This window comes from Telmatherina bonti, assembly GCF_933228915.1.
Source record: "Telmatherina bonti genome assembly, chromosome: 6".
Lineage (NCBI taxonomy): Eukaryota > Metazoa > Chordata > Actinopteri > Atheriniformes > Telmatherinidae > Telmatherina > Telmatherina bonti.
The window spans coordinates 14,152,313-14,177,476 of NC_136624.1; the positions used below are offsets into that span (position 1 = coordinate 14,152,313).

At 39.0% G+C, this 25,164-nt stretch overlaps 1 protein-coding gene across 1 annotated transcript in view; it reads left to right on the top strand.

Annotated features, from left to right (window-relative positions):
- mmp24 (matrix metallopeptidase 24) overlaps nt 1-22,122 on the top strand; it is a gene marked incomplete at both ends in the record, with an annotated part of 78,737 nt that extends 56,615 nt beyond the window's left edge. Inside the window, 3 exons of the mRNA XM_079241763.1 lie at nt 9,419-9,557; nt 13,262-13,528; nt 21,764-22,122. Of these exons, the coding sequence (XP_079097889.1) occupies nt 9,419-9,557; nt 13,262-13,528; nt 21,764-22,122 (765 nt within the window). The remainder of the gene's footprint in view (nt 1-9,418; nt 9,558-13,261; nt 13,529-21,763) is intronic.
- Between the last annotated feature and the right edge of the window lie 3,042 nt (nt 22,123-25,164).

Sequence of the window (25,164 nt, forward strand, 5' to 3'; positions counted from 1 at the left end):
TTTTTTTTTTTTGTTTGTTTGCTTTAACTCCTCCTGGGAAGTGAAGATAAGAGTGGGTGATTATAAGATAATATGGGGAAAGAAACACAACACAAATCTGACACAAACACATTTTAGACTCAAATAGTACATAATCACAGCCTGATGCATTTTTTTTAACTCTCAAAAAGGGGACCCTATAGTCACACACAAAAAAAAGACAGGAAATATATCTTAAGTGAGTAAGCGATTTGTAAAATTGAAGATGCAGCAGTCTTGAAACTTGGATCAGGTGCAGTGTAACATGGATATTATTCACACTCTTTGCCATTTCCTCATTGTATAACCTTAAACCACAATTTAAATAAAAAAAATTATCATTCATTCAGCCCACAAAACTTGACTGAAAATCAGTGACAACAGGTTTGATAGAGTGATGAATTCTCCTCGGAGCCCAAACCTGATTGCTATTGCAGTGGGGGATCATCTGACAGAGAATAGAAAACGGCAGAAACGTCTAAAGAAGAGCTTTGGAAAGTCCTCGCATCCATCCATTTATCCATCCTTTTTCTGCACCCACATATTCCAATGAGTCACTACTGGGTGAGAGGCAGGGTACACCCTGGAAAGATCGCTAATCCCTGTAAAGAAGTTAAAATAACTATTCCTGAAGACAACTTTTAAAAAGTGAGAGAAAGCTTGACAATCTGGTTTTCACTTTTATACAATATATTTACATTTATGTCTGTACAATTTTATTAATATACTAAATATTTTTCCTGTTTTCTGGGTAATATAGAAATAAGATGAGGCTTGAAACTTTTGAACAGTACAAAAATGTGAAACATGGCCGTCTCCATAAGAAAGGAGCTCAGAAGGCAACAACGGCCAGTCATTTGAAGCTTTGCAAGGGCATACCTCCCTGCTGCTAAATCCAGCATTCTAATGAAACTGTGTGCAACCCAGTGGCATATGGCACCTACCAGCATATGATCATTAACATCAGCCATATGCTTCAAGTACAAACTAATGCAGCTGTGATGAAGCACTCTAAGCAGGCATGAACCTTTAGATGATGTTTCATGACAGTAAATCTGCACATTTTGTTCATACAATTTATACTGTCACACTGAGAGAAGCCAGGTTTGACACACTGCACATGCTACAAGAAAAAGTTAATTTAATACTTTCCATAATGGAAAAACCATGTAATAATCTGCAACTAGCTGTAGAGCTAGCTAATGCTATATGACCCACTTTTAGCTGTTTCTTCAGTTTGAAAGATTAATGTGATCCCCAAATATCTTGGGAGTTTACGTTGTTCTGCCACAAAATTAATGCAGCAACTGAACCAAGTCCGAATTAAGGAAAATGAAATGCCAAACAGAAGTATAGCTACAAACTAAATAGCCTAGCATAGCTTAACTGATTTGGCTGCATCCTGAGACTGCAATCAAATTAAGGCAAGTATCGATTTAAAAAAAAAAAAAATGTATTAATAAGAAATTTATGCAAATTTATCCTAAGTAAAATAGCAACCTCATTTCAGAGGAACACATGCAGAGAACTGAAGACACATTAAGTCAGGCAGGATATTGGGATGTGAGCAGCATCCTGTTATCTGTGGCTGCCAATGTTTTCATGGTGAGGTTTGATTTAGTTTGGACAAAAAAGTAGGTCAAAACAAATTCAGTGGCAAAAACAGAGATGAGCCAAGAAAAGAGAGATGAAAGAGACCTCATATAATCACACTATGAGGCAACAAGATCAACAACACTGATACCCTCCTGGACCAGAATTTTTGAAGATGTGTACACACAACTCAGATTTTAGTAGATTGTAAACTATGTCTCTGGATTGATAAATCCATTTTATAGGATTTTGAAAGTGAAAAAATTCAAGGATTCTTTTTGCAGCGACTAATTAATCTGCTCCCAGCTAGATCCAAAATATTTTTTAAATCTTTTTAGCAGTTTTGTCTTTTTTGTTTTAGTTATTTTGTGTTGCTATTTATAGAAATTTGCTGGTTTGATTTATCAAAACTAGTCCTACTCTGCTGAACAACAGAATCCTGATGTTTTTATGATTATGTAAAGCACTTTGTATTGTTTTTAAGCACAAAAAGTGCTATACAAATACAGTTTGATTTGATTTGATTTGATTTGATTTGATTTGATTTGACTTGATTTGATTTGATTTAATTTGATTTGATATGATTTGATGCATTTTTTGTGTACATCATCCTTTTCCTACATCTGAACTGCAGAGAAGAGTGGAAAATTAGTACTATACCTGAAAATCTGGAGCAGGAATGACAGAAACTTTTCCATACATCAATGTTGTACATGAAAGATAAATAAACTCACCAGACACTTCACACATGTTCAGCTCCTTGTTTTCTGACCAATCAGTCATATGACAGCAACTCAATACATTTAGCCTTGTAGACATGGTCAACACGACTTGCTGAAGTTCAAACCAGAATAACGAAGGAAGGAGATTTTGATAACTTTAAAAGTGGCATGGCTGTTAGACAGGCTGGTCTGGAAAGGGGCTGAAAGAACATTTCCTGGTCTGATGAGTCAGCATTTTAACTGCTGTATTTAGATGGTGGGGTCAGAATCTGGTGGCAACAAGATGAAAGTCTGGTTCCATCCTACCTCGTACCAGTGCTTCATGGCTGCTGCTGCTGGTATAATGGTGTGGGGGGTATTTTCTTGGCCCACTTTGAGTCCCTTACTACCAACATAGTATGACTGAAACACCACAGTCTATCTGAATATTGTTGCTGACCATGTCCATCCCTTTATGACTACAGTGTAGCATCTTCTGATGGACACCTCCAGCACGATAATGCACCATATCACATAGCTCAATCATGTCCAACATGACATTAAGTTCACTGTACTCTAATGGCCTCCACAGTCACAAGATCTCAGTCCAACAGAGCATCTTTGGTAAGTGGTGGAAAGGCAGATTCTCATCATGGATGTGCAGCTAGCAGATTTCCAATAACTGTGTGATGCTACCATGTTAATATAGAGCAAAATCTCATAGGAATGCTTCCAACACCTTGTTGAATCTGTGACACATAGAATTAAGGCAGTTTTGAAGAAAAAGGAGGTCCATCCCACTGCTAGCAAGGTGAATGGTGGAGTGATACAGTAGATACAGTAGAATACAGTAGAATTGAAAGTCAAGGATAAAAACATGTGGAGAGAACACATTATAATGTGACTGCCATCAAAATTAGTCACTGAGGGGTGATTGCAGGAGTCTGTCTGACGCGCAAATCCAAACAAAGAAGATCAGGAATCTCTTGCAGTTCAGGTTTTATTTATCCTCTCAGTTAAAGATTACTGCTTGATACAATTTTTCTCTTGCATTTGCAAACTGAGCTTGTGTAAATTATCAAATGTGCGGTCAACAGAAAATATCAGCTTCCACTCTCACCCTCTCTCTGTGCCAAGCAAAACCAAAATCACAGACAGACTCAGGTGATATCAATTAGTCAATCACTCAGCTGTAGGCACACACACACACACACACACACACACACACACACACATACATACACAAACACATACATACACAGACACACAATACCCTCTAGTGACAGACTTACTGATTAACATCCTTGCCTCTACACACATGTTTACAAAAAATAGATTTTTTTTATTAATTTAGGTAATTTTACTAAATTACTGTCCCTTCTATGAAAGAGACTGTTTGACTTTAGATCCAGAGAAAGAGTCTGAAAAAATCCATCATGCATCTGATCTTTAAACTGAATGTTAGAAAAGGTCACAGATTCATCCGATTCTTTATTCACCAACACGACTGCATGTCAGTGAGCATCTTTCTCCTTTCTGTCAGCTCACCTGTCCACACCTGTCCGTCTCTGCTCTGATTGATTTAAACCACAATGTCTGCACACCTCACCTCCATCTCTACCTCTCGGTGGTTCTGTCTGACTTTATAGCTGTCAAAGGCTGTGACTGGCATGATGAGGCAGCTTTGTGCACCACAGGAGCCACGTTTGGTGTAGAACAGCCTTTCAAACCATCTAAATCAAAATTCTTATTCTTAACCCTCAAAGTAACTACTTGGAGGAGTAACGCCAGATGACCACCAAGTTTCTCAAGTTTTTATTACAAGGTTTCACTCGACAACATTGGAGAAGCTTCAAGGTCTTTTGCTGAGAATCAGCGAGATCATGACAGTCATAAACTTCCGATCCCCCATTTGCCATTGATTTTCAGCAAAGACTGTATATAAATAGATGGACGGAGCCGCTGTGATGTCACCCAAAGGTTTCTGAAGAGCTGAATTGAAGCTCGGTGGGCGGTTCCTACCATCGCCATCTTGGCACCGTCATGCGTGTCGTCTCGCCTGGAAAATACATATATGGGCAAAGAGGTGGAGCTGAGAGGGAGGCTGTGAGCATCATGGTGGATGATTGACATCAAGCGAACTCCAAACTTTCTGTAGCTAAAAGCTAGCAGTAGAAACTCTGTATTACAATTATACCAAAAAAAAATAAAGATATAATATAAGAATCCAGAAAATCAAGGGGATCATCATACCAGTAATGCTTCCCTTGGTAAAGTAAATTTGCTCAGCAGAACACAGTATCCAGACCATGCTTAAATGCTGGACAAGACACGAATTTAAAAAGAAAAAAAAAAAAAGTCATTGTGCAGAGGTTGACAGGCAGCTGTTGGATCAAGTGTGTTGAAGCAGGGAGACAACTGAAATCTGCAAAACAGTCTCCCTTGAGGATGAGTTTGACATCCCTGGTACAGACAGAGCTGTACTGAAAAATAGAGATAGTAAAGACTGTAAAATCTAAAATAGTTGATGGTCAGAACAGGCTCAGATGCCAAAGGGTAAAGTAATCCTTAACTCAGACTTCCAGGGAGGGAAATCTAAGGTTAAGGTGTAAAGAGCACTTGACCCTAGTTGTTGAGAAAATCAAATAAGATGTCTTTACATCTGCTTTAATAGGAACCCCGGTTCTGACCTAGCTATCCTATACACTTGTTCTTTCTTACTTCTGTCCAATTCTCTGATTCCATATCTGAAAGATTTCACATTAGTCATAATTTGTTTCCTTCTCAGAGACTCACCATGCTTCAACTGTCCTAAACTTTATCCACAAAAAATACACTTATTACTCTGTGTTTGTGTTTCTATTTCAGAGTGCTGTCACAGCTGCAAAACAGTTACACGTCATTTTACAACCACAGGTGTTCAAAAGGAGACACTCATTATAGGATGGTTCCACAGAGACGAACACTCATGGCTCCTTTCACTGGATGTGAAGCATTGATTTTCCTTTTGCTTTTTTTCTGTATGGCTTCAGACAGGAAAGCATTAGCGGGCTGCTAGAGGATGCTGGCTCATTCGAGCTGCAGTGTGTGTATGTACGTGTGTGTGTGGATGTTAGACTTTAAACAGATGCATCTTTGTTGAGGGTTACCTAGAAAGCAAGGACATTTTTTGAAAGAGGGGATGTTTTGACTGTTGTGATTGTGGTCAGATCTGCTTGTTTGAAGGTTCTGATTGTAACTGGGTTCCCAGAACCCATGTGGTCACAGAAGTCCTCACAGTGATAAATGCACAAGTATGTGTGCGCATCGCTCGGCAGGGACATGGCCATGTCCTAGATTCACCGAAGCCAAATGATAATGAGCTCAGATTGATGCTCGCCTTTTTCTCCTCCTTTCTACATCCCTTTCCCCCCTGCATTCTGCGCCCTCCTCTTCCTTTTCCCTCCTCACATCTTTCTAATCCCGTTTCTTTCTCCTCTTTGTTCTCCTTTTCTTTTCACTCAGACCATTGTTGCCTTTACATCATATGTAAACATCATTTTACATTTACCTCATTTACCTCTCTCATGGAAGGTTTTTTTTTCTGCTGGTGTTTAATAACTTGTCTGTTTAATTGTTTGTTTGCAACTATAAGCAAACACTACTGGACAGAGTTTTATGATTTCTTTTCTAAGAATGAGCCTTGATCTTGGACTTTGGACTTGGACTTGGATTTCAATTTCAAAGTTCAAATTCAAAGTTTGGGAGTGATCTGGATCACCATCAGAGTCCATCACAAAAAACAATTAGGGATCTTAGGAATTTCAATCACTGCACAAGAACAACTTCTGAAATAAACATGCAAAAAACACCACAATGCACACTGTGGATTCATTATCAATTAATCCAGGAATCTAATAGTGTAACCATAGAGTACTAAATGAATGTAAGACTATAACATAGGGCGGAAATCACAATATAGGTTTAAATGAGCGGCTTGGTAGAGGTCTGCACTTGTCAAGTGGTTTTTCCAAAGACCTGAACTTCACATGACAGTTTTATCATGTCTCCAGAAATAAACCAGCCCAAGATGAAATGATAGCTCAAGACCCTGATCCACAAGATCCACAGGGTGTGGCAGGGGTCTGGAAGGAGTGAGCAAATCAGAAGTAGAAACAGGCTTGAGTTGTGAGACGTAGAAGATCGGGTGAATTATCATGGTTCTAGCAACTTGAGGTGTACTGTCATGGGCTAGATGATCTTAATGATGTCAAACGGACCAATGTAACAGGGTGAGAGCTTCTTTGACTCAGTGTGCAAGGGAATATTGGCAGCGGACAACCCCACCTTGTCACCAACACTGTAGGCAGGTGCCTGAGAATGGCGGCTGTCAGCAAAGTTCTTAGACTTCTCCACAGACCTGAGCAAGGTAGTGCTAATCTCTCTACAAATCTTCAGGCAACGGTTGAGGTCATGCTGGATGGTGGGAACTGCCAAGTCCTGTTCCTGAGAAGGGAACAATAGGGGTTGATACCCCAAGGAACATTTACATGGGGATTTGCTGGAGGCAAAGCTGACGAGAGAATCATGGTCATATTCAATTCAAGTAAGGAACTTATTCCATGAACTCTGGTTTGCACCAGTCACACATTGGATAGTTGTCTCCAATCCGTGATTGAACCACTCTGTCTGACCTTTTGTTTGGGGATTATGACCAGAGAGGAGTGTCCACAATCTGGGAAGCAGGTAAGATAGTTTCAGTTGTTCAACAGCAGAATGCAGACGGAATAAGGCATCAGGTTTAATGTTTCGAGACCCAGGTTGGTAAGACATCGTGAAATCAAATCTGTCAAAGAACACAGACCAACGAGCCTGCCGGGAGTTTAGGCACTTGGCTCTTCATAGGTAAAACAGATTTTTGTGATCAGTCCAAACGATGAATGAAAATTTTGCCCCCTCCAGCCAGTGAAGCCATTCCGACAAGGTAAGCTTAATAGCCAGCAACTCAAGGTTTCCAATATCATAATTCTGTTCGGCTGGAGTTAGACGGAGTTAAGCACAAGGATGGGGTTTTCCATTAGACAGCCCCAACCCCCACTTGAGGCTGCAACCTCCAGGACTGAATGAATCGCTCAAGTGAGAGCTGGAAATCACTACTAGATGAAGCCAACAAAACCACATCATCAGCAAAAAGCAGAGACCCAATCCTCAGGCCACCAAACAGAATCCCCTCAACTCCTCAGCTGCATCTAGAAAACCTTATCCATAAAAATTATAAATAGAATCTTTGATAAAGGGCAGGAAATTAATCTGACTTACTGCAATGTGGACCAAGCTCTGACACCAGTTGTACAAAGACCGCACAGCATCTTCAAGGCGGTCCAGTACCCCATACTCCCAGAGTACCGTGGACAAGAGTCCCTGGGGTACAAGGTTGAATGCCTTCTCCAAGTCTACAAAGCACATGTAGACTGGTTGGGCAAACTCCCATACCCCCTCAGGACCTTGAAGAGGGTATACATCTGGTCCACTCTTCCAAATCCCATGACAATAACCATACTGCTCCTTTTCAATCCGAAGTTCGTCTATCCAATGAGCCCTCCCCTCCAGGACCCCTGAATAGACCTGAGTAGACTACCAAGGAGGCTAAGGAGTGTGAACTCCTTGTGGTTTGAGAACACCCTCTGGTCCCCTTCTTAAAGAGGGGGACCATCCCCCCAGTCTGCCAGCCAAGAGGCACTGTCCATGCAATGCTGCAGAGGCCCCTCAAGCCAGGACAGCCCCACAGCATCCAGAGCCTGAAGAAATTCCAGGCTGATCTCATCTACACCCGGTGCCTTGCCACCGAGGAGCCTTTTAACCAGCTCAGCAACTTCAACTGCTGGGGACAAGAGAGCCCACTCCTGAGTCCCCTAGCTTTCTCATCAGAAGATGTGTTAGTGGGATTGAGGAGATCTTCAAAATATTCTCTCCACCGACACACAGCGTCCCGAGTTGAGGTCAGCAGCCCCATATCCCCAATGTACACAGCGTTGACAGAACACTGCTTTCCCATCCTGAAGCATGGTAGACCACAATCTCCTTGAAGCTGTCTATGTGGTGTTCACCATGGTCTCTTCAATCTCCTCCCATGGTTGAGTTTTTTCAGTGACCTCTGAAGCTGCAGTTCCCTAACCCTGCCAATACCCATCAGCTGCCGCCAAAGTCCCATAAGCCCATAAAAACCATTACTTCTCCAGCTTGATGGAATCCCACTCTACATTCGGGCGAGAGAAACCTTACCCCAATATGATTTTTTTTATAGGGGTATCTGAGCTTCAGTTGGTCTGGTCCTTCCCCTAGAGACTTGTTTGCCATTGGTGACCCTACAGTGACCAGTCTACCATAAAGCCCTCAAAAACATAGCTCCAAGGATCTTCAGAATACACAAACCCCTCCAATAAGTAAAGGTGGTTGCTGACACATTTACTCACACTGAAAAATAATACTACTTCAATACATTTTCTTCTTACTCTTGCATTTTTATATTTCTTGATTTCACATGCTTGGGTTTAGCAGTGTTTTTATAGGCTGTTTATATAGCCATGTGTATCTGTTGCTGCATTTTGATTTTGTATGTAGACTACTGGGGCGTTCCGCTAGGTAATTATTGTAAAAGCTAATTGGTACACATTTTACCTGAGGTTGAATATCTATGCATTAACTTCGGAACAAATAGGTGGTATTTCACTTACAATAAAGGGTAAATAAAAGTGGACCTAATATCACACAAAACTCTGTGGCACTTTGTTTCAAAAATAACTAAAATACCCTCACTTCTATGGCCTTATTAGGGAAATGTTACACTACATGTAACACACACACACTTATACCCTGATTACCACATCAGGTGGCAAAGCAGGGTTCAGTATCTTGCCCAAAGACACATAGTAATGTAGTCAGGTGAAGCCTGGAATCGATCCTCCTTGCCTGTTTTTCATCAACAAATCAGAGAACACCTTGTGAAACATCTCTCGTCATCTGTGACTCATCTTTGTTTATTTGATGCTGCTTGAGTTTAAACAGCCGCAAGTTTAACATATCTGTCGGCAGGGATACTGAATTTTTTTCTACCTGTTCTCTTCCAGGATCGGTGGTTTTGGCGTCTGAGGAACAACAAGGTACAAGAAGGTTATCCCATGCAGACTGATCAGTTCTGGAAGGGCCTGCCACCTCGCATCGATGCTGCTTACGAGAGATCTGATGGCAAATTTGTCTTTTTCAAAGGTATACAGATTTGAAAAAAGAACCAGTACTTTTGTTGTTAAGAATGCAGCTGATAGTGGAAGATTCGGGGAATAATTTGTTTTGGTTCTTATGTAACTAAAATGGATGCAACGTTTGTGTTTCTGCTGCAATTGATTTGTTTTAGCTACAGATTAAATATTTTCAGAAAACTGTATAGGTCATTAATTCAAGATGAACAAACTCTACCAATGACATTTTCTAAATAACTCGTAACTTGTAAGCTAAAAATATGTAACAATAGTCACTGTGCATGACTACAAAAGTTTAAAATTACACATACATACAATACTACGTTGAAATAACTGGCAGAGGGTATGTATGAGCAAATGTCAGAATATGTATCTGGTTTAATTGAATTTGTGGCCTGAAGCCATCTGCACTTGCACAGGAGTTGCTTTGACTGATGTGATATTAAACCAAATGTTAACCTTTATTTACCTCTGTACACAGTTGATGTCATGCAGATATGCCTCCTAGTGTAATCTAGTAGCAACACGAGTAGTGGACAACTATAAATGTGAGAAGCTGATTTTTTTCCAGCCTGCAGGTGTTCAACAGTACAGGGTCTCAGACATTTATACATGTGGAAAAACATGTAAGTACGCAATCAGTAAATGATCTATTAACATTATTCTTGTCTATCAGATCCTTGTCCTTGTGTCCGAGCAGGCATTTGAGCATTTTTTGCTCTGTGTACTCTGTGAATTGAATTATAAGAAGAAATTTATCTTTATTGCATTGGAACTATATACAGACAAGGTAGACAATGATTTCCATGAACTGCCCATTGGAACATGCTTGTGTAGTATCCCTGAACATTGGACTTTATGGTTCAGAAATAATTTGTTAAACTGAATTAAAAAAATTTATAAAATAAAATAATACAGGGTCTCAGGTCAGAACTGTAGGAAGACCAGTCCAGTAACCGTTCCATTCTCTTTCTCAACCATGCTGATATAATGTAGCACAACATGGTTCTTCATTGTCTTGTTAAAAACTATATTGATGTTAGGGCTGTGACGATATGCTGTTGTCCCAATTTGATTAGATTCCAATTTGTTTGGATGCTGATTCGATTTAAATTGCATTTCTCACAATTCTTTGATATTGCTGATTTTTGTAGATTAAATTTAAAAAAAAAAAAAAAAAAAAGCACAAAACTTATTTTTGCTCATCATTATTCTTGATTTCAGTTAGGAAAAACAACACAGTCGCCAGACCATCATTCTGCTGCTGCTATAATGCCCAAGAAGACAAGTAAAAAGATCAATAAAAACAATAAAAGATTTATAATGAATTATTTTTATTAAAAAAAAAAAAGAAACATTTTTAACAAAAGAAATCTATGATGAAATTGTGAAGCAAAAAATCCTGATAGATTCGATTAGATTCGAAGATTTTCCCACCCTAATAGATGTCCCTGTATAGATGTCCACTTATTCCTTTTGCTCTTTGCACCATTTCTTTGAAAGGGATCTGAAATACTCATTGCTTTGACCACAATCCAGGTTTCCAATGTGTGAAGGTCCAATCTGAACTCCTACTAGTCAAAAGAAGTAGACAGCACCTCTGGAACTCCAGACAACGTTAACATACAGCTTCTATTCTGCACCATAAAGTCTGGAGGGACATCTGTGTGTGTAACTCTGTATTGTAGTGTTCATGGGGTTCAATCAGCTGTTGATGAATGAGGGTTCTTAATACAGGTCAATCAAAGGGACAAGAGACCACAAAATCCAGCTTAGACCTGTTGTCGTCTTTTACATACTAAAAATTCCTGCAGATTATTTGATGGTTGAATTATATTCAGACTGTTGTGACAGAAATAAGGACCTTCTTTCATAAGAGCTTTCATAAAGTCAATTGGACTTGAATTTGTTGAATCCAAAATCTACACCGACATGTAAACCCATTGAAATCTTTGTTCTTTGAGTAACATTGTCTTACAACTCTTCAATGATTTTCTCTCATTTGGAGACAAACTGTTGATCCTCTGATTTTTATGAATGTCTGCTTTTGGAGAATATTTGTTCCTACTGTTGTGGAGTGTGTTGCTGATAGAAATGGAAAGAATGTATATATATTGATTGATTTAAAAAAAGAAAAAAAAGAACGTAGTGGCATATAATATAAATATTTTGGACTTGTTCTGTCTGCAATGAAATATGTCATGGAAAATGAAAGAATTCAACTTTTGCTAATGTTTATTCTCCAGATGAACCCACTGACTGTGTCTCAGTGAGAAGTTACTGAGCGTTAAATGGAAGAATGTAAATTCAGACCCTGAACGTGCTCTCTTGACAAAAGTTTAGTAGAGAATCAAAATACATCCCCCTTCATAATATGAATATAAATTTCTGATAGTGTGGCTCTGTTTGTCTAAATACACACATCAGTTTGGATTTTTACCATTTGATAAACCATCCACAAACTTCAGCAAAAGAACTTAGCTGAAATTAAAGAGTCATTCAGATCTCCTGCCATCTGCTCTAGTGTTATTAGACTCTGCTCTGCTCGCCACACTCCCGAGTCCTCCTGAAAATATATTTAATAAAGTGTGAAATAGAGAATGGCAGAGCAGCGAGGGTGCAGTCAGCCTGATGTAATAGAATTTCAGTGTTCATATAAAACTTCCTTCATCCTCAGGCTGCTGACTTTGGACTTCCTAATCTTCCTCCTTTCTTTCTAGCATTGACACAAAAAGTTGTGTTTCCACCTGTCATGTTCTGGAAAGGTGTACTAATATTAAAAAAAAAATCCTACTATATTTTTATATAATAAGGGAGCGTAGAGCTGTCATCCTAATAAAAAAAAAAAAAAAAAAAAAGTTGGGGCTTTATCACGTATAACGTGATAGTTTTATTGTAAAAACGTGACACCTATCACGTTATAATGTGATGAGTTTTATTGTAAAAATGTATAACCACTTGGATGCAGTTAAGATGATGCCGTTTGTATTCATAGCGATTCTCGTGCCGCTCAAGTTGATCAATCAGAAATTATGCCACACAAGAGTAATATAACTCTGGATTTGATCATAACATCTGAAAGTTCATTCTCTGAACAGACTTAGATTAAATGTTCTGATTAAAAGAAAGCAAAAAAAAAAACGTCTTTTTAACAGTTGGAAATCTCAATTACAAAGTTATTAATGTAGGAAAACAAACTAAATTCTGTTTAATCTACATTTGGATTGGTAGTTTCGTCCTTATGCTATTTAAAGTTGTTGCTGTCGCATCATGCACTAAGTAATCTATGTAAAGTGCAATTATAAAGTGGATTCAGTCCTTTTAGGACATGATCGGTTTTATCATGGAGTTGGTGCAGTTCTAATTCTGACTTGTTCTCTTCAGGTTATAATAAGTCATTTTAAGACCTGGTGAGGACTGGATGATTTTTTCTGCGGTCCTATTCGTGAATTTGGGAGAAGGCTTTAATTCATGACTTTACATACATTATATAATTATTAATGCCAAAGAAGTAATATTTTTACTAATGTGCTCAGTCTTCTATTAAAAACAGATAATTACATTAAATTTAAAACTATTTATGCATCTAAAATAAAAAAAAAAATACATCTTTAGCCTCCAAGATTATTCAACCTTCATTCATTTTGAAACTTGCTTTAATGTCATAATAAACAATGTTAAAAGAACGTTCTGACTGTATCTACTTCATTTTAGGTGATAAGTACTGGGTGTTTAAGGAGGTCACGGCTGAGCCAGGTTACCCTCAGAACCTGATGCAACTGGGAAGCTTCCTCCCAAAAGACGGTATCGACACGGCGCTCCGATGGGAACCCGTTGGGAAAACCTTCTTCTTCAAAGGGGATAAATACTGGCGCTACGACGAGGAGAAACGCACGGCTGACCCAGGATACCCCAAGTCCATCGCCGTGTGGAAGGGAATCCCTGACGCCCCACAGGGAGCCTTCATCAGCAGGGAGGGATGTGAGTGGCAGCAGATTACTTGGTTTCACTGTGTGCTTCATGAAACACTTAATCTAGCCAGATTTTCAGCTTTGACTGCATTTGTTAATCTCATCTGTACTGACAGATGCTTTTCAGGTTCTTTAGGGGAACAAAGTCCTTATTTTCTCATAAAGTGAACACAGACTGAAGTACTTGGGAAGGGACATTATGGCCATTTCTATTTTACAAGTGTGTTTGGTGCAAGTCTTCACCATAAGGATAAATATTTCATTTATGATAAGTTGATACTTTATTGGGGGAAGTTTTGAACAGTGACCTTTCTGCTTGGAGTCAGCATGTTCTCCCAGTGTATGCACGGGCTCTCTCTGGTTATTCCTGCTTCCTCCCACCATTCAAAATTTATCTTAATTGATCACTCTAAATTCTCCCTAGGGATTAGTGTGAGCATGAATGGTTGTTTGTCTCTCTGTGTTGGCCCTGTGATGGAATGGTGACCTGTCCGGGGTGTGCATTGTCAATCTGAGTAGTTAAAAGTATAGATCATTACTCTGTAACATTGTCATATGCTGTTGTCCACTTTAGAAAAACATTTCTACCATTTTATCCTGTTGAATAAATCTGGGCCTTCTCTGGTCAAGTTAACCTTTAGCTAGTCTGTAACATCACAGAGCGCTTTGCATGGTTAAACAACAAAAGCCTCCTCTACAGGGGGCTGCTTGAGATAAGTGTTGTCCAGAACATTTATATGCATGATAGAAAGTCCCACTACTAATACACGGACATACCAAAACAATGGGATGAAACACAGCTGGTGACTTGGTGGTAAGTCATTTTGGACAGGAGGTAGACTAAGTACCTTGTGAAATAGCATTACACATCTGTCCTATTTGTATTTTAAAGTTTGCCTGTTTACAGAGGCTGAGAGAAAAAAAAAACTCGCATCATTCAGTCCAATTTTCTGCCATGCAAGTCTATGACTCTTCAAGTCAACCTCATAGTTTACATTTTGCAACATACTGGGTATATTTTGGAAAAACAAGTAGAAAGTGAACAGAAATGTTTCACACAACATCGGAAATGATTCCTAAATGAACACATGAACTTTCAGCTGATTCCCTGATGTGAAAATAAGGGGGTCTGGTTTTACCCATCAAGACACCAGTTGCCTGTAAAAGACATTAGAAATATTGGTGAATGACAATCATCCATATTATTTAACTGTACATTACATCAGCATCACCATTAGTGTGTAAGAGTCATTATTAACATTAGTCTTTATGAGATGGAAGCTTTTATTAATTTATTCTAAACAAATATTATAAAAAACCCTTTTCTTGCCCAAACGGAGACATTTTCCTGCCGTCCTCTGAACAATCATTCTGTTTGACTCCTGCTGTCAGGGAGACGGTGCAGGATTTCAGATCAGTTTACATAAAACTGAAACAGAAGTAGACACCTATGTTTGTTTCTGACCTTCAACACTTCTATCAAACCTTTACACCCATTCGTTAATCCATATCATCTCTGTCAGCTAACTGAAAAATGACGGACAAAAGTCGGATGTTTCGTGACGTGAAGTCAGACTTGTGATTTTTAATGAACGAAACCAAAAATCCTATGAAGCCTCAGCAGTTCTGCAGCAGAATACAAATTTGTGTGGAGAAAGAAATCGGACTTTCACCACCTCTGATCGTTGAACAGTGACACAGTGACCCAGCATCTTCCTCTGGGGGAGCAATGAACGGCAGAGACAGATCTGTGTGTTGCATGGTGACAGGGCGCCACGGTCGATCGGGCGCCATGTCACACTGCTGATGAGAAAGTGGCCTGCAGGGACTTTGAAGACAGCAGATGAATGTGTTAGACTGTGTGTTTTATTTGTGCTGTTTGGAGGTGATGGAGCAAAGAAAAACAGCTACCACCTTGTTGTTGTTGAGCTGCTGAAGTCATGTAAAACTGGGATCAGTCTGTCGAATATCTTCATCAGATGTTCTGGTCAAATTCAGCAAGTGCAAAGACTTACTGGTCCAAACACACAGCAGACCACATGCTGCTCACTACACGACTATGTTCCCGACTGTTACCTGGGTGACAAGTGTCCATGTGCAGATGTGCAAAAACTATTTCTTGAACTTCATTTCATTCAGTTGAACGTTAATATATTCATTAAGCATCCGGATCAGGACATCCAGACTATGCAAGAGTTTCTTCCCTCGAGCCATCAGGGAAATTAATACACTGCATAAACTGTCCTCGCTTCCTTTGGTCAACACTCAGGAACTCAGGAGATGAATGATGCATATGCATTTTTATTTGTTTGTTTGTTTATATTTGCCTCCGGAGTCACTGAATCTTCCCACAAACATGCTGCTTTTGACTTTTAGCCAAAAACATTTTTAATCTCAGCGTGTTTTTAATCTGTGCCATGAAAATTATCATCATCACTCTCCTCATCGTCATGTATATAAACATCATTATCATCCAGATCATTAATATCTTTCTTTTTTTTTTAACCTGTCCTTTCCAGCATCTCAGCACACAGAACAGCAATCTGTGTGCCTTATTTTTGCCAGATAGATTCGCTCTGTCAAGGGAGACATCTCATGTATATAGCTGCCCTTGATAATATGAATATTTGTTTTTTTTTGTTTTTTGTTTTTTTTTTTGTAATCATCATCAGTCTTGATACAGTCGTGCTGGACCTGGCAGGGGAAGAGGGAAAAAAGAAGTTGAAGGGAGAGAAAGAGAGAGAGAAAAGAAAGGCGTGTCATTATTATTATTATCCTTATTATCAATATCAGTGCTGCTATTATTTCCATCCTAATCATTAATGCAGAATTATCGTCATCATCAACCTCATCATCTATATTGATATTATCGTTAACATTATCATTGGAATCACTGTCATAAATATCAATACTGTCATCATAAATATTGACATCATAACCATCAAAATCATTATTATTCATATCAATGTCATCATCAGTTTCAACATAATCATCATCATCTTTAGTCATCATCCAATTCATCACCAACGTCAACATGAACATCATCGTCATCAACATATATATTGTCATCATAGTTTTCATTTTCATCTTCATCATTGTCTCCATCAACATCATCATTATTATGAATATTATCATCGTTCATCAATCATCATCATCAGTGTACATATTTAATAATAAATGAAAGAAAAACTCTTTCAGGTATTTTGGCAGGTTGTCCGGCTGTCAGGAGAAAAAAAAGGAAATGTTTACTTTGAACTGTAGATGGAAAGCAAACTTGACCCAGGTGATGAGAAGTCTTCGTGGCTTCTATGGCAACAGTAGATCAGATATATTTTTTAGAGCCTTGTACTGAAGCAGCAACAAATTACAATCAAAGCCAGTACAAACATGTGAGAACTGGAGTGATGACTTATCTCTTTTAGTCTTTGTGAGGACACAAGCAGCAACACACTGGATTTGTTGCAGTTGTCTTCTGGGAGCTGTAAAAGCTCCGTTACAGAACAAGCAAACAAAAAAATAAGGTTTTTCTAAATCACACTGAGTCATCAGTCCCTGTTTTCTCGACATATTCTTCAAACTGTAAAAGGCTCATGTGGTTCCTGCTTCAAAATGGCACCAAGATTTCCTGGATTGATCCACTGCTCTTATCATTGCTGACTGAGACCAAGCAATAAATAATCTTAAATGCTCATCTTAGGGCCAAAGACTTATTTCAATTTTTTTTTTTTTTTCATGTGAAGAAACTTTTGAAACATCGACATATTGAGGCACAAACTTAAGCTTTGTAATGGACCAGAGTCTCCTAATGAAACAGTAATATAGAACTGAGTGTCATCAGCCTAATTATGATAAAATATATTGTTTCCATGATCCTGAACTCTTGGGCTCTTGCATGTAGATGCTGAATAATGGTGGGGTCCAAAATGAATGAAATGCTAGTTTAACTTTCTGGTTTATACTTGTGCATCGTTTACAGCTGTATTAATGACAACTGGCAGTATGTATCTGCAGCAGTGTGGACTTAAATGAGCCTTGTGCGTTAAAAGCTGACGTGAAGAGGTCATGAGTGACCAGGAGTGATGAGTAGGGGGATGAGAATGTATTGATCTCACCTTTCCAGAACCAGCAACACTGCTGTGGGCAGATGTGTTCAGAAGGAGAGTGATCATCAATCAATCAAAATATTGATTTGAGCCCCAGGTTCCACATTTCACCTGTCTAAACATCCTTAGGCAAGATAAATAACCCTTTTCTCCTGTGAGTCAGTTTGGATAAAAACAACTATGTATAATAGACCCATACTAATAGTTTAAGTTCAGACCAGCACTGAACTTTTAGGGGAAATGTAATTACATTATTTTGACCAGAGTCACACAAAGTGTACAAACATACACTTTTAGGGCAAATTTACACCAGGATGTTCTGTGTGATTCAATATAGCAGGTTAGTTTGTTTTTCTTTCATACTGAACTTTACTGAAGTGGAACAATTCGTTCCTGGACAGCATCAAGCAGTTACAACAGCTGCTTGCAAGGAGTAGTATTCCTCAAAACAGCCACCGGGTTACGGTATAGAAGAGGTTTATTGATGAGCCAGGACTGAAAGAGGCTTATTCATTGTCTGAGTGTCTGTTTTGACTTTGGTGTTTAAACCTGATGCAGCGTTTACCAGATTCCCTCCAGTTTGAGCAGCAGGAGAAGCAGAAAGTTATCCAGCACGACGCGTCCTACGTCACTTCCTCTCTTTGTTTCACTGGACAGCCTGTTTCCTTTCTCACTCTCGGAGAAACACGCAAGGGTTCAACAGACAAAGCTGGTGTGAATGTAGTTCGCACTGCTGCAAATGATCAGCACTGTTTATGTGTTTGTTGACAGCAGACCAAACAGAAACAGCGTGATTGACCCCATAAAGTCAGACTGACACCCTCAAATTACATGGTTGGGTGTTCATTTACTTCTGTCTGGGTACATTCTTATGGAACTCAGATTACTTCAGGTATTTAGCTCCTGTCCTGGACTTTGACCCACAAATGACAAAAAATTAGATAACGTGAATTCACATTCTCAAATTCCTGAATTCCTCACATGGAGAAACAAGGTGCAGTGCTGCTTTTGCATTGATCATCAACACCATACGCAGTGTGTTGGTTCACCATTTCTGACTCAGAAAATGGAAATACAGAAAAAAAAACTTGCTGTTTCAACTGTAGAACTGTAAATATCCAACTTTTATATATCTGTTGTTAAATGTAATGTTGCTGCTTCATTAAAGGACTAGAAACTCACCATGATTGTAGGGAAGAAACTTCAACCAGCCAATAACTAATACCAATATTAGATAACGTGCACCCATCTGGTTGTGTGGCTGATAAATGTGTGTGTTTGCTTACAGGGTCATTTGCCTCCCAGTTAGAGCATCCATCTCTCAGGCGTTACATAATATTGCCTTTCAATAAAAACAACCACCACTGGGACCAAACTAATGTTGCTGCCTCAAACAGTTGCATCACAGAGGAAAAGTTATTTCCTTTAATAAGATCCTGCACCACAGGGTATTACAAGGGCTGAGAACTAGCTATACATGGAGGTTCCCCCATTTGTCCATGTCTTCCACTGAAGTGTTTGAAGGGGTTCCCTGGTGGTGGTAGTGAGAGATTTTTTTTTTTTTGGAAAAAGGTCATACTACAGATATTTTTATTTTGGTTTGTTTGTACTCTTTGTCCAGTTCATCTGCAAAAAATAAATGTTCGGTATTATTAGCTGTTGAGGTTTATTACTTAAGGCAGATGATGCGGAAATGAGAGTTTTGTGGTAAAAAAAATAAATAGATAAATAAATAAGGCTCCGGACACCAGCTTGATGGTTAATAAAAAGGTTTGTTACAAAAAATGTGGCATATCAAACAGATCTGAAGAATCTGTGAGGACATCTAAAGCCAACTGTGTAAATCTAATAGCAGTTTAGCATCAATGAAATTGGTTAGTACGTTCAAATTTAGTCATCATGCATATGTAATGCTACAGATCAGACATTATCCTATAATATTAGACTCTAATTCAAAATGTAAAAGAAAATACAAACTTTTATCAAATCTGTGGTGAAGTTCATTATAAGTTGTATTTTGATGAGCAAATGTCACACCAGTTTCTAATAGGGGGTAAGATTTACAGAGGTTTTTCAAAATACTGGAAATATTAAAAACTAAATTACCTCTTGATCCTTAATTATAGAAAATGTCTTTAACTGTTAATTCTATGCTATTTTATGTAATCTGTTATGAAAACTCAATACAAGCGCTAAGATATTTTTGGATGTACCTCAGTGCTGGATTCAGGCATGTTGAGACAGGGAGTGGTGAGCTTGGCCTGTGATACTTGCCTTTAACACAAAAGACTTGACAGCTGAGAAGTCAGGTGTAATGTTCTTTTTATTCATGATACCTTTATTAAACCTGCAGGGAAATTGCTTTGTGATGGTTCTTTGAGTTCGTAGAAGCTGTAAAATTAAATGAAAAGATTGAAATGAGATTAAACTTTGAAAATGAAAATTCTACAGAAAGAAATACTGGATGGAAACATAACCTGGTTTCAGCAATGTGGATTTCTTCAGGTGGACAAACTTCCAGCAGTCAAGCCTGACCTTTAAATTTCTGGGATCAGGTCATTACCAGTGATAAAAGGCATGTACTCTCACCGGCCACTTTATTAAACCCAATTCACATGCAGCTTCAAGTAGCTACTCAGTGTTTTTTCTTACTTGCAATAATTAATAAACATGCCTATATTTAAGAGGCTGAAAATCATGACATCATGATAAGTGTAAAAATGCAAGTTCCTCAACCTTCCATATAGTTTTGTGGAAAAAGTAAAATGTGGATATGTTTTAAAATCTCACGTCAATATTGGTTTTTGCTCCCTTAGTTTCATATTTAACAGGAGTTACAGTAGTTACTGTAACTATACTGTAGAAGACATTAGAGACAACATCACAGTCTGTGAGGGTGCCTGGAACTGATTACAGTGGTAGTTTGCACATAACATCCATAAAGTCAATGTCAAACAGGCTGAAAACTTGCTAAATTCTGACCATTCTTCTCAACAATGGCTGGACATTTTTGGGTGAGTAATTTCATAGATTGATAAACATATTTTATAAATCAAAAGCCAAAAAATTATTGAGGTTATATGCTACTCTCTGTAGTTACAAGAGATAAAAGATTTTTGTTTTGAGACATGGAATTGGTCATGGAACCACTTTTGCCTCTATTGGATTTAATGCATGAGTGGGTGTAGTGTGTGTGTGTTTGTTTGGGGTGTGTGTGTGTGTGTGTGAGAGAGAACAAGGGACAAGTTGAGTCTTAAAATTATAATTAATGAAGTAACTGATTTAAAGTTTAGATTTTAATAAATGATTAACTGATTTTTAAAGCAAAAGCAGTCATCTAACATACAAAGTAAACACTTTGGATGATTCTGCATTTTATGTCTTTATTCACTGTTGTAGCGAGACTTAATCTCCATTCATACTAAGAAGAGTTTGCTTTAGGTCAAATCAGCATCACTGGTTCACTACTTCTGGCTATTGTACTTTGTACTGTTGCAACATTTAGTCGGTTTTGTATGACTTTTACATCCTCTTTGAAGGGTCAGGGCAAAATGGAAAAAGGATACTGTATGAAAGCTGCTTTATGATCAAGAACATGATAGTCTTGATGGAATTTCATATAGAAGAACAATGTTATGTTTACTTGCACTTGGAAATGTGAAGTTAAAAGGTCAGTGAATATTTATCAGAATTAGATTTTCTGGTTTGATCTGGCACCTGGAAAGGGCCAATCAGATTCCAGGAGGTAGCCCATTACCAAAACACCATCTCATTGCATTGTAGACCATACTTTAGGTTGTGTATGTTGTAATAACCTGACACGTGAAATAATATCTTGATTTAAAGCAATAATATGTTCAGTCTACTTACTACATTGAGCAGGGACTTGGGCTGTCACATTTTGGGTAAGGAGTCATATCTTATTTTAGAAGTAAAAGAAATTACTTACAAATGTATTATTATGCAAATCTAAAATATTTTGGGGCTCTTTGGCCTTCTTGAAACCCACAGCCCATCCTTGCTTTTGTCTGCATTAACTGGGAAAAAAAATCTGACAAATTTCTCTCCCTCTTTTCTTCATTCACTCATTTCTCTCCCCACTCCACCACCACCCATGTCTCCCCTTCACTTTCCCTCCTCAGACTACACCTACTTCTACAAGGGGAAGGATTACTGGAAGTTTGACAACCAGAGGCTGACGGTGGAACCAGGATATCCCAAGTCCATTTTGCGCGACTGGATGGGTTGCGACCAGTCAGACATGGAGCGCTCTGGTGGTAACCGTGGGGACCGCCAACTGCCCCTGGATGATGTAGACATAATGGTGACCATCAACGATGTCCCTACCACAGTTAATGCCATCGCTGTGGTGATACCTTGCATCCTGTCACTGTGCATTCTGGTGCTGGTGTACACGATCTTCCAGTTTAAAAACAAAGGAGTACAACAGAGCACCATGATGCAGCACTACTACAAATACCCTGTTCAGGAATGGGTATGACACGCACCCCTTTTCAAGGCTGGATCTGTGGTCATTTGCAGACTAGCTAACATTGGCTAATGGTCATCAGTGTTAGCTAAGGACAAAGTTGAACGATGGTAACAAAAAACGTTCTTTGGGAGTAGATTTAGACTTTGGCTGAAAGTGTTTGTGTCAATGTTTCAGGACTATAAAACAAAAACATGGCTGAAAAGGAGAACTAAGACAGATAAACAGATTACTCCACTTCTTCACAGCTGACTTCAAATGTAAATGATGGAAATTAACTTAATCTGGGACCTACAACACACGATTTCTTTCTCAGTGAAAATGTAAAAAAGAAAAAGGATTTGGGGCTCAAAGAATATGCTCCTATAAGCCAGACACCGCCTGCAAGTGTGTTCTGATAACATGTACACATGAACTCCTTAAGTTATCAAGCAACAAGAAATTTAATAGAAAACAAAAAAGACAGTTTAAAACTAAACTTGAAAACAAAATATAGGTAGAAAGGCCATAACAAAAAGAAAACCAAGGATCTCTCTGTAGATCGACGAATTTTGTTTATTTTGTAATTGTACTTGGATGTAAAACATCGAGGACCTTTTTCTCTCTTTTTCACCACTCACAACAAAACACTCATCACAATCCATTTTGTCAAGTTAAAACTCCTTTCAGCTAATCTCACAAAAACAAAAATTGATTTGCACAATTTGTACTGATGGACTTTTAGAAATGAAGAGTAGTAAGTCGTCGGCGTACAGGAACATCTCCTCTGTAGACTTATTTCTGTCAGCACATTTGCACAACAAAATCAGGAACCTTAATTATCAGTCAACTAAAACAGAAACTTTCATCTGACCAAAAGCTGACAGTAACATTTTTTCAACTGTCCCGTTAATTATATTATCTGCAGAGAGTTATAACATGTAAAATGATTCAGAGACATCATGGGGTAAGAGGGTTCTGATTTTAGTAGAAAAGCAAGTGATCAGATTATAGACATATTTTAGTGATTGTACACGATACAACTGGTCATGTCTCTCTTTAAATCAAAGGAAAATGGCATTTCAGAACTTTCTTTATCTCATTTGTGTTTGGAATTCCTTTAGTTTTGTGTATACATATAAACTCCTCTTTCCCCCACCCCTCCCATCTCCCCAGGGTAGGGTGGGTGGCTGTTCATCTCTCAAGCTCGGGTTCTCTACCAGAGTCGTGGGAGCTTGAGGGTCCTACGCAGTATCTTAGCTGTTCCTAGGACTGCGCTTTTCTGGATGGAGATGTCTGATGTTTCACCAGGTATCTGTTGGAGCCACTTCTCCAGTGTGGGGGACACGGCCCCCAGTGCTCCGATCACTATGGATATTACTGTCTCTTTCACCCTCCAGGCCTTCTCCAGTTCTTCCTTGAGGCCTTGGTACTTCTCCAGTTTCTCATGCTCCTTTTTCCTGATATTTCCATCATTGGGGATGGATACATCGATCACTACGGCTTTCCCCTGCTGCTTATCCGTGATCGCTATGTCCGGTTGGTTGGCCACCACCATTTTATCTGTCTGGATCTGGAAGTCCCAAAGGATCGTAGCCCTCTCATTCTCCACCACCTTGGGGGGTGTTTCCCACTGGGATTTAGGGGGTTTCCAGTCCACATTCTGCACAGATGTTCCTGTACACTATGCCAGCTACTTGGTTATGGCGCTCCATGTATTCTTTGCCTGCCAGTATCTTGCACCCTGCTGTGAGGTGCTGGATTGTTTCAGGGGCTCCTTTGCATAGTCTGCATCTGGGATCTTGCCTGCTATGGTAGATATGGGCCTCGATCACTCTGGTGCTCAGGGCCTGCTCCTGTGCTGCCATGATTAGTGCCTCTGTACTGTCCTTCAGTCCAGCCCTCTTCAGCCATTGATAGGACTTGTTTATATCGGCCACTTCAGTGATCTGCCGGTGGTACATCCCATGCAGGAGCGTTTCCTCCCACGATGGTTCTTCCATCTCATGTTCCTCCAGACTACATTGTCTGAGACATTCACTAAGTGCTTCATCCCTTGGTGCCCTCTTCCTGGTGGATTTGTGGAGCTTGGATGTTTCTTCCACCAACAGGCACATTTCTTGTTGCAAGATTTGAATTTTAATGTTGCATAACTAATTGAAACTGTGGATATTCAGAATTTTACACTAACAGAACAATTTGAACATTTCTGCTAAAAGCATTCAATTATAATTAGTTGCTAAAGAAGGATCAATATGTGTCTGATTGGTTATTCCTGCAGTCTGACTTGTGAACTGCTTACATTTGTCTCCTAAAGGTATGACTGAAGTGGTGTTTCACAGTGAATCTGTCACAGACTCACCAGGAAATGTTTAATCATATTTATAGTTGATATAAAACTTTGATGGAGACATTTTCTTTACCTACAGGAGGAAAGAGAAAGTAAAGAAACAGATCTGACAGCACAGGGAGGAGCAAAGTCTGTATTAGTATGTTGGCCTTGTCAAGGCGACATCTACTGAACTTAATGAAGTACTTCAGTTAATGGAGCTCTTATAAGGGCCACTTGTTCCCCACATCCCTTAATTTTGTCTTGCTGTTGGTTCTTTCTGTCTTTTTGTAATTCTCTCTATCCATCTGGCCTCTTTGCTCCTTGTCTATCCAATCATTTCACCCCCTTGACCTCCAGCTGACTCCATCTGTGCTGCTCTCACTCTCCACTGCCCTTTATGTCTTTTTGGGTTCATCCACTTGTGTCCAGATCTTATTTAACAAACTTATATTTTGAATTTAATTTGTGTTTTCATCGCGAAGCTGTCAAGTATTTTGCTGTTTGTCAAAAGTGCCAAATCTCTTTGTGTGTTTGATTCAAGACACACGCTGAGTTATATTTCTTTTTGCGCCAACGACACTGCAAGCCATGTTTGGTCATTTTTCTGCAACACCTCCCAGAATAACACAAAACAGAAGCTGTAACATCGTTGAAATGAAGAAAAAAAGCACCAGTTGCTACAATTCCATGGATGTTTCCTTTAAGTTAGATTGGAAACTGTCCAGCCTATAAACCTATCATCA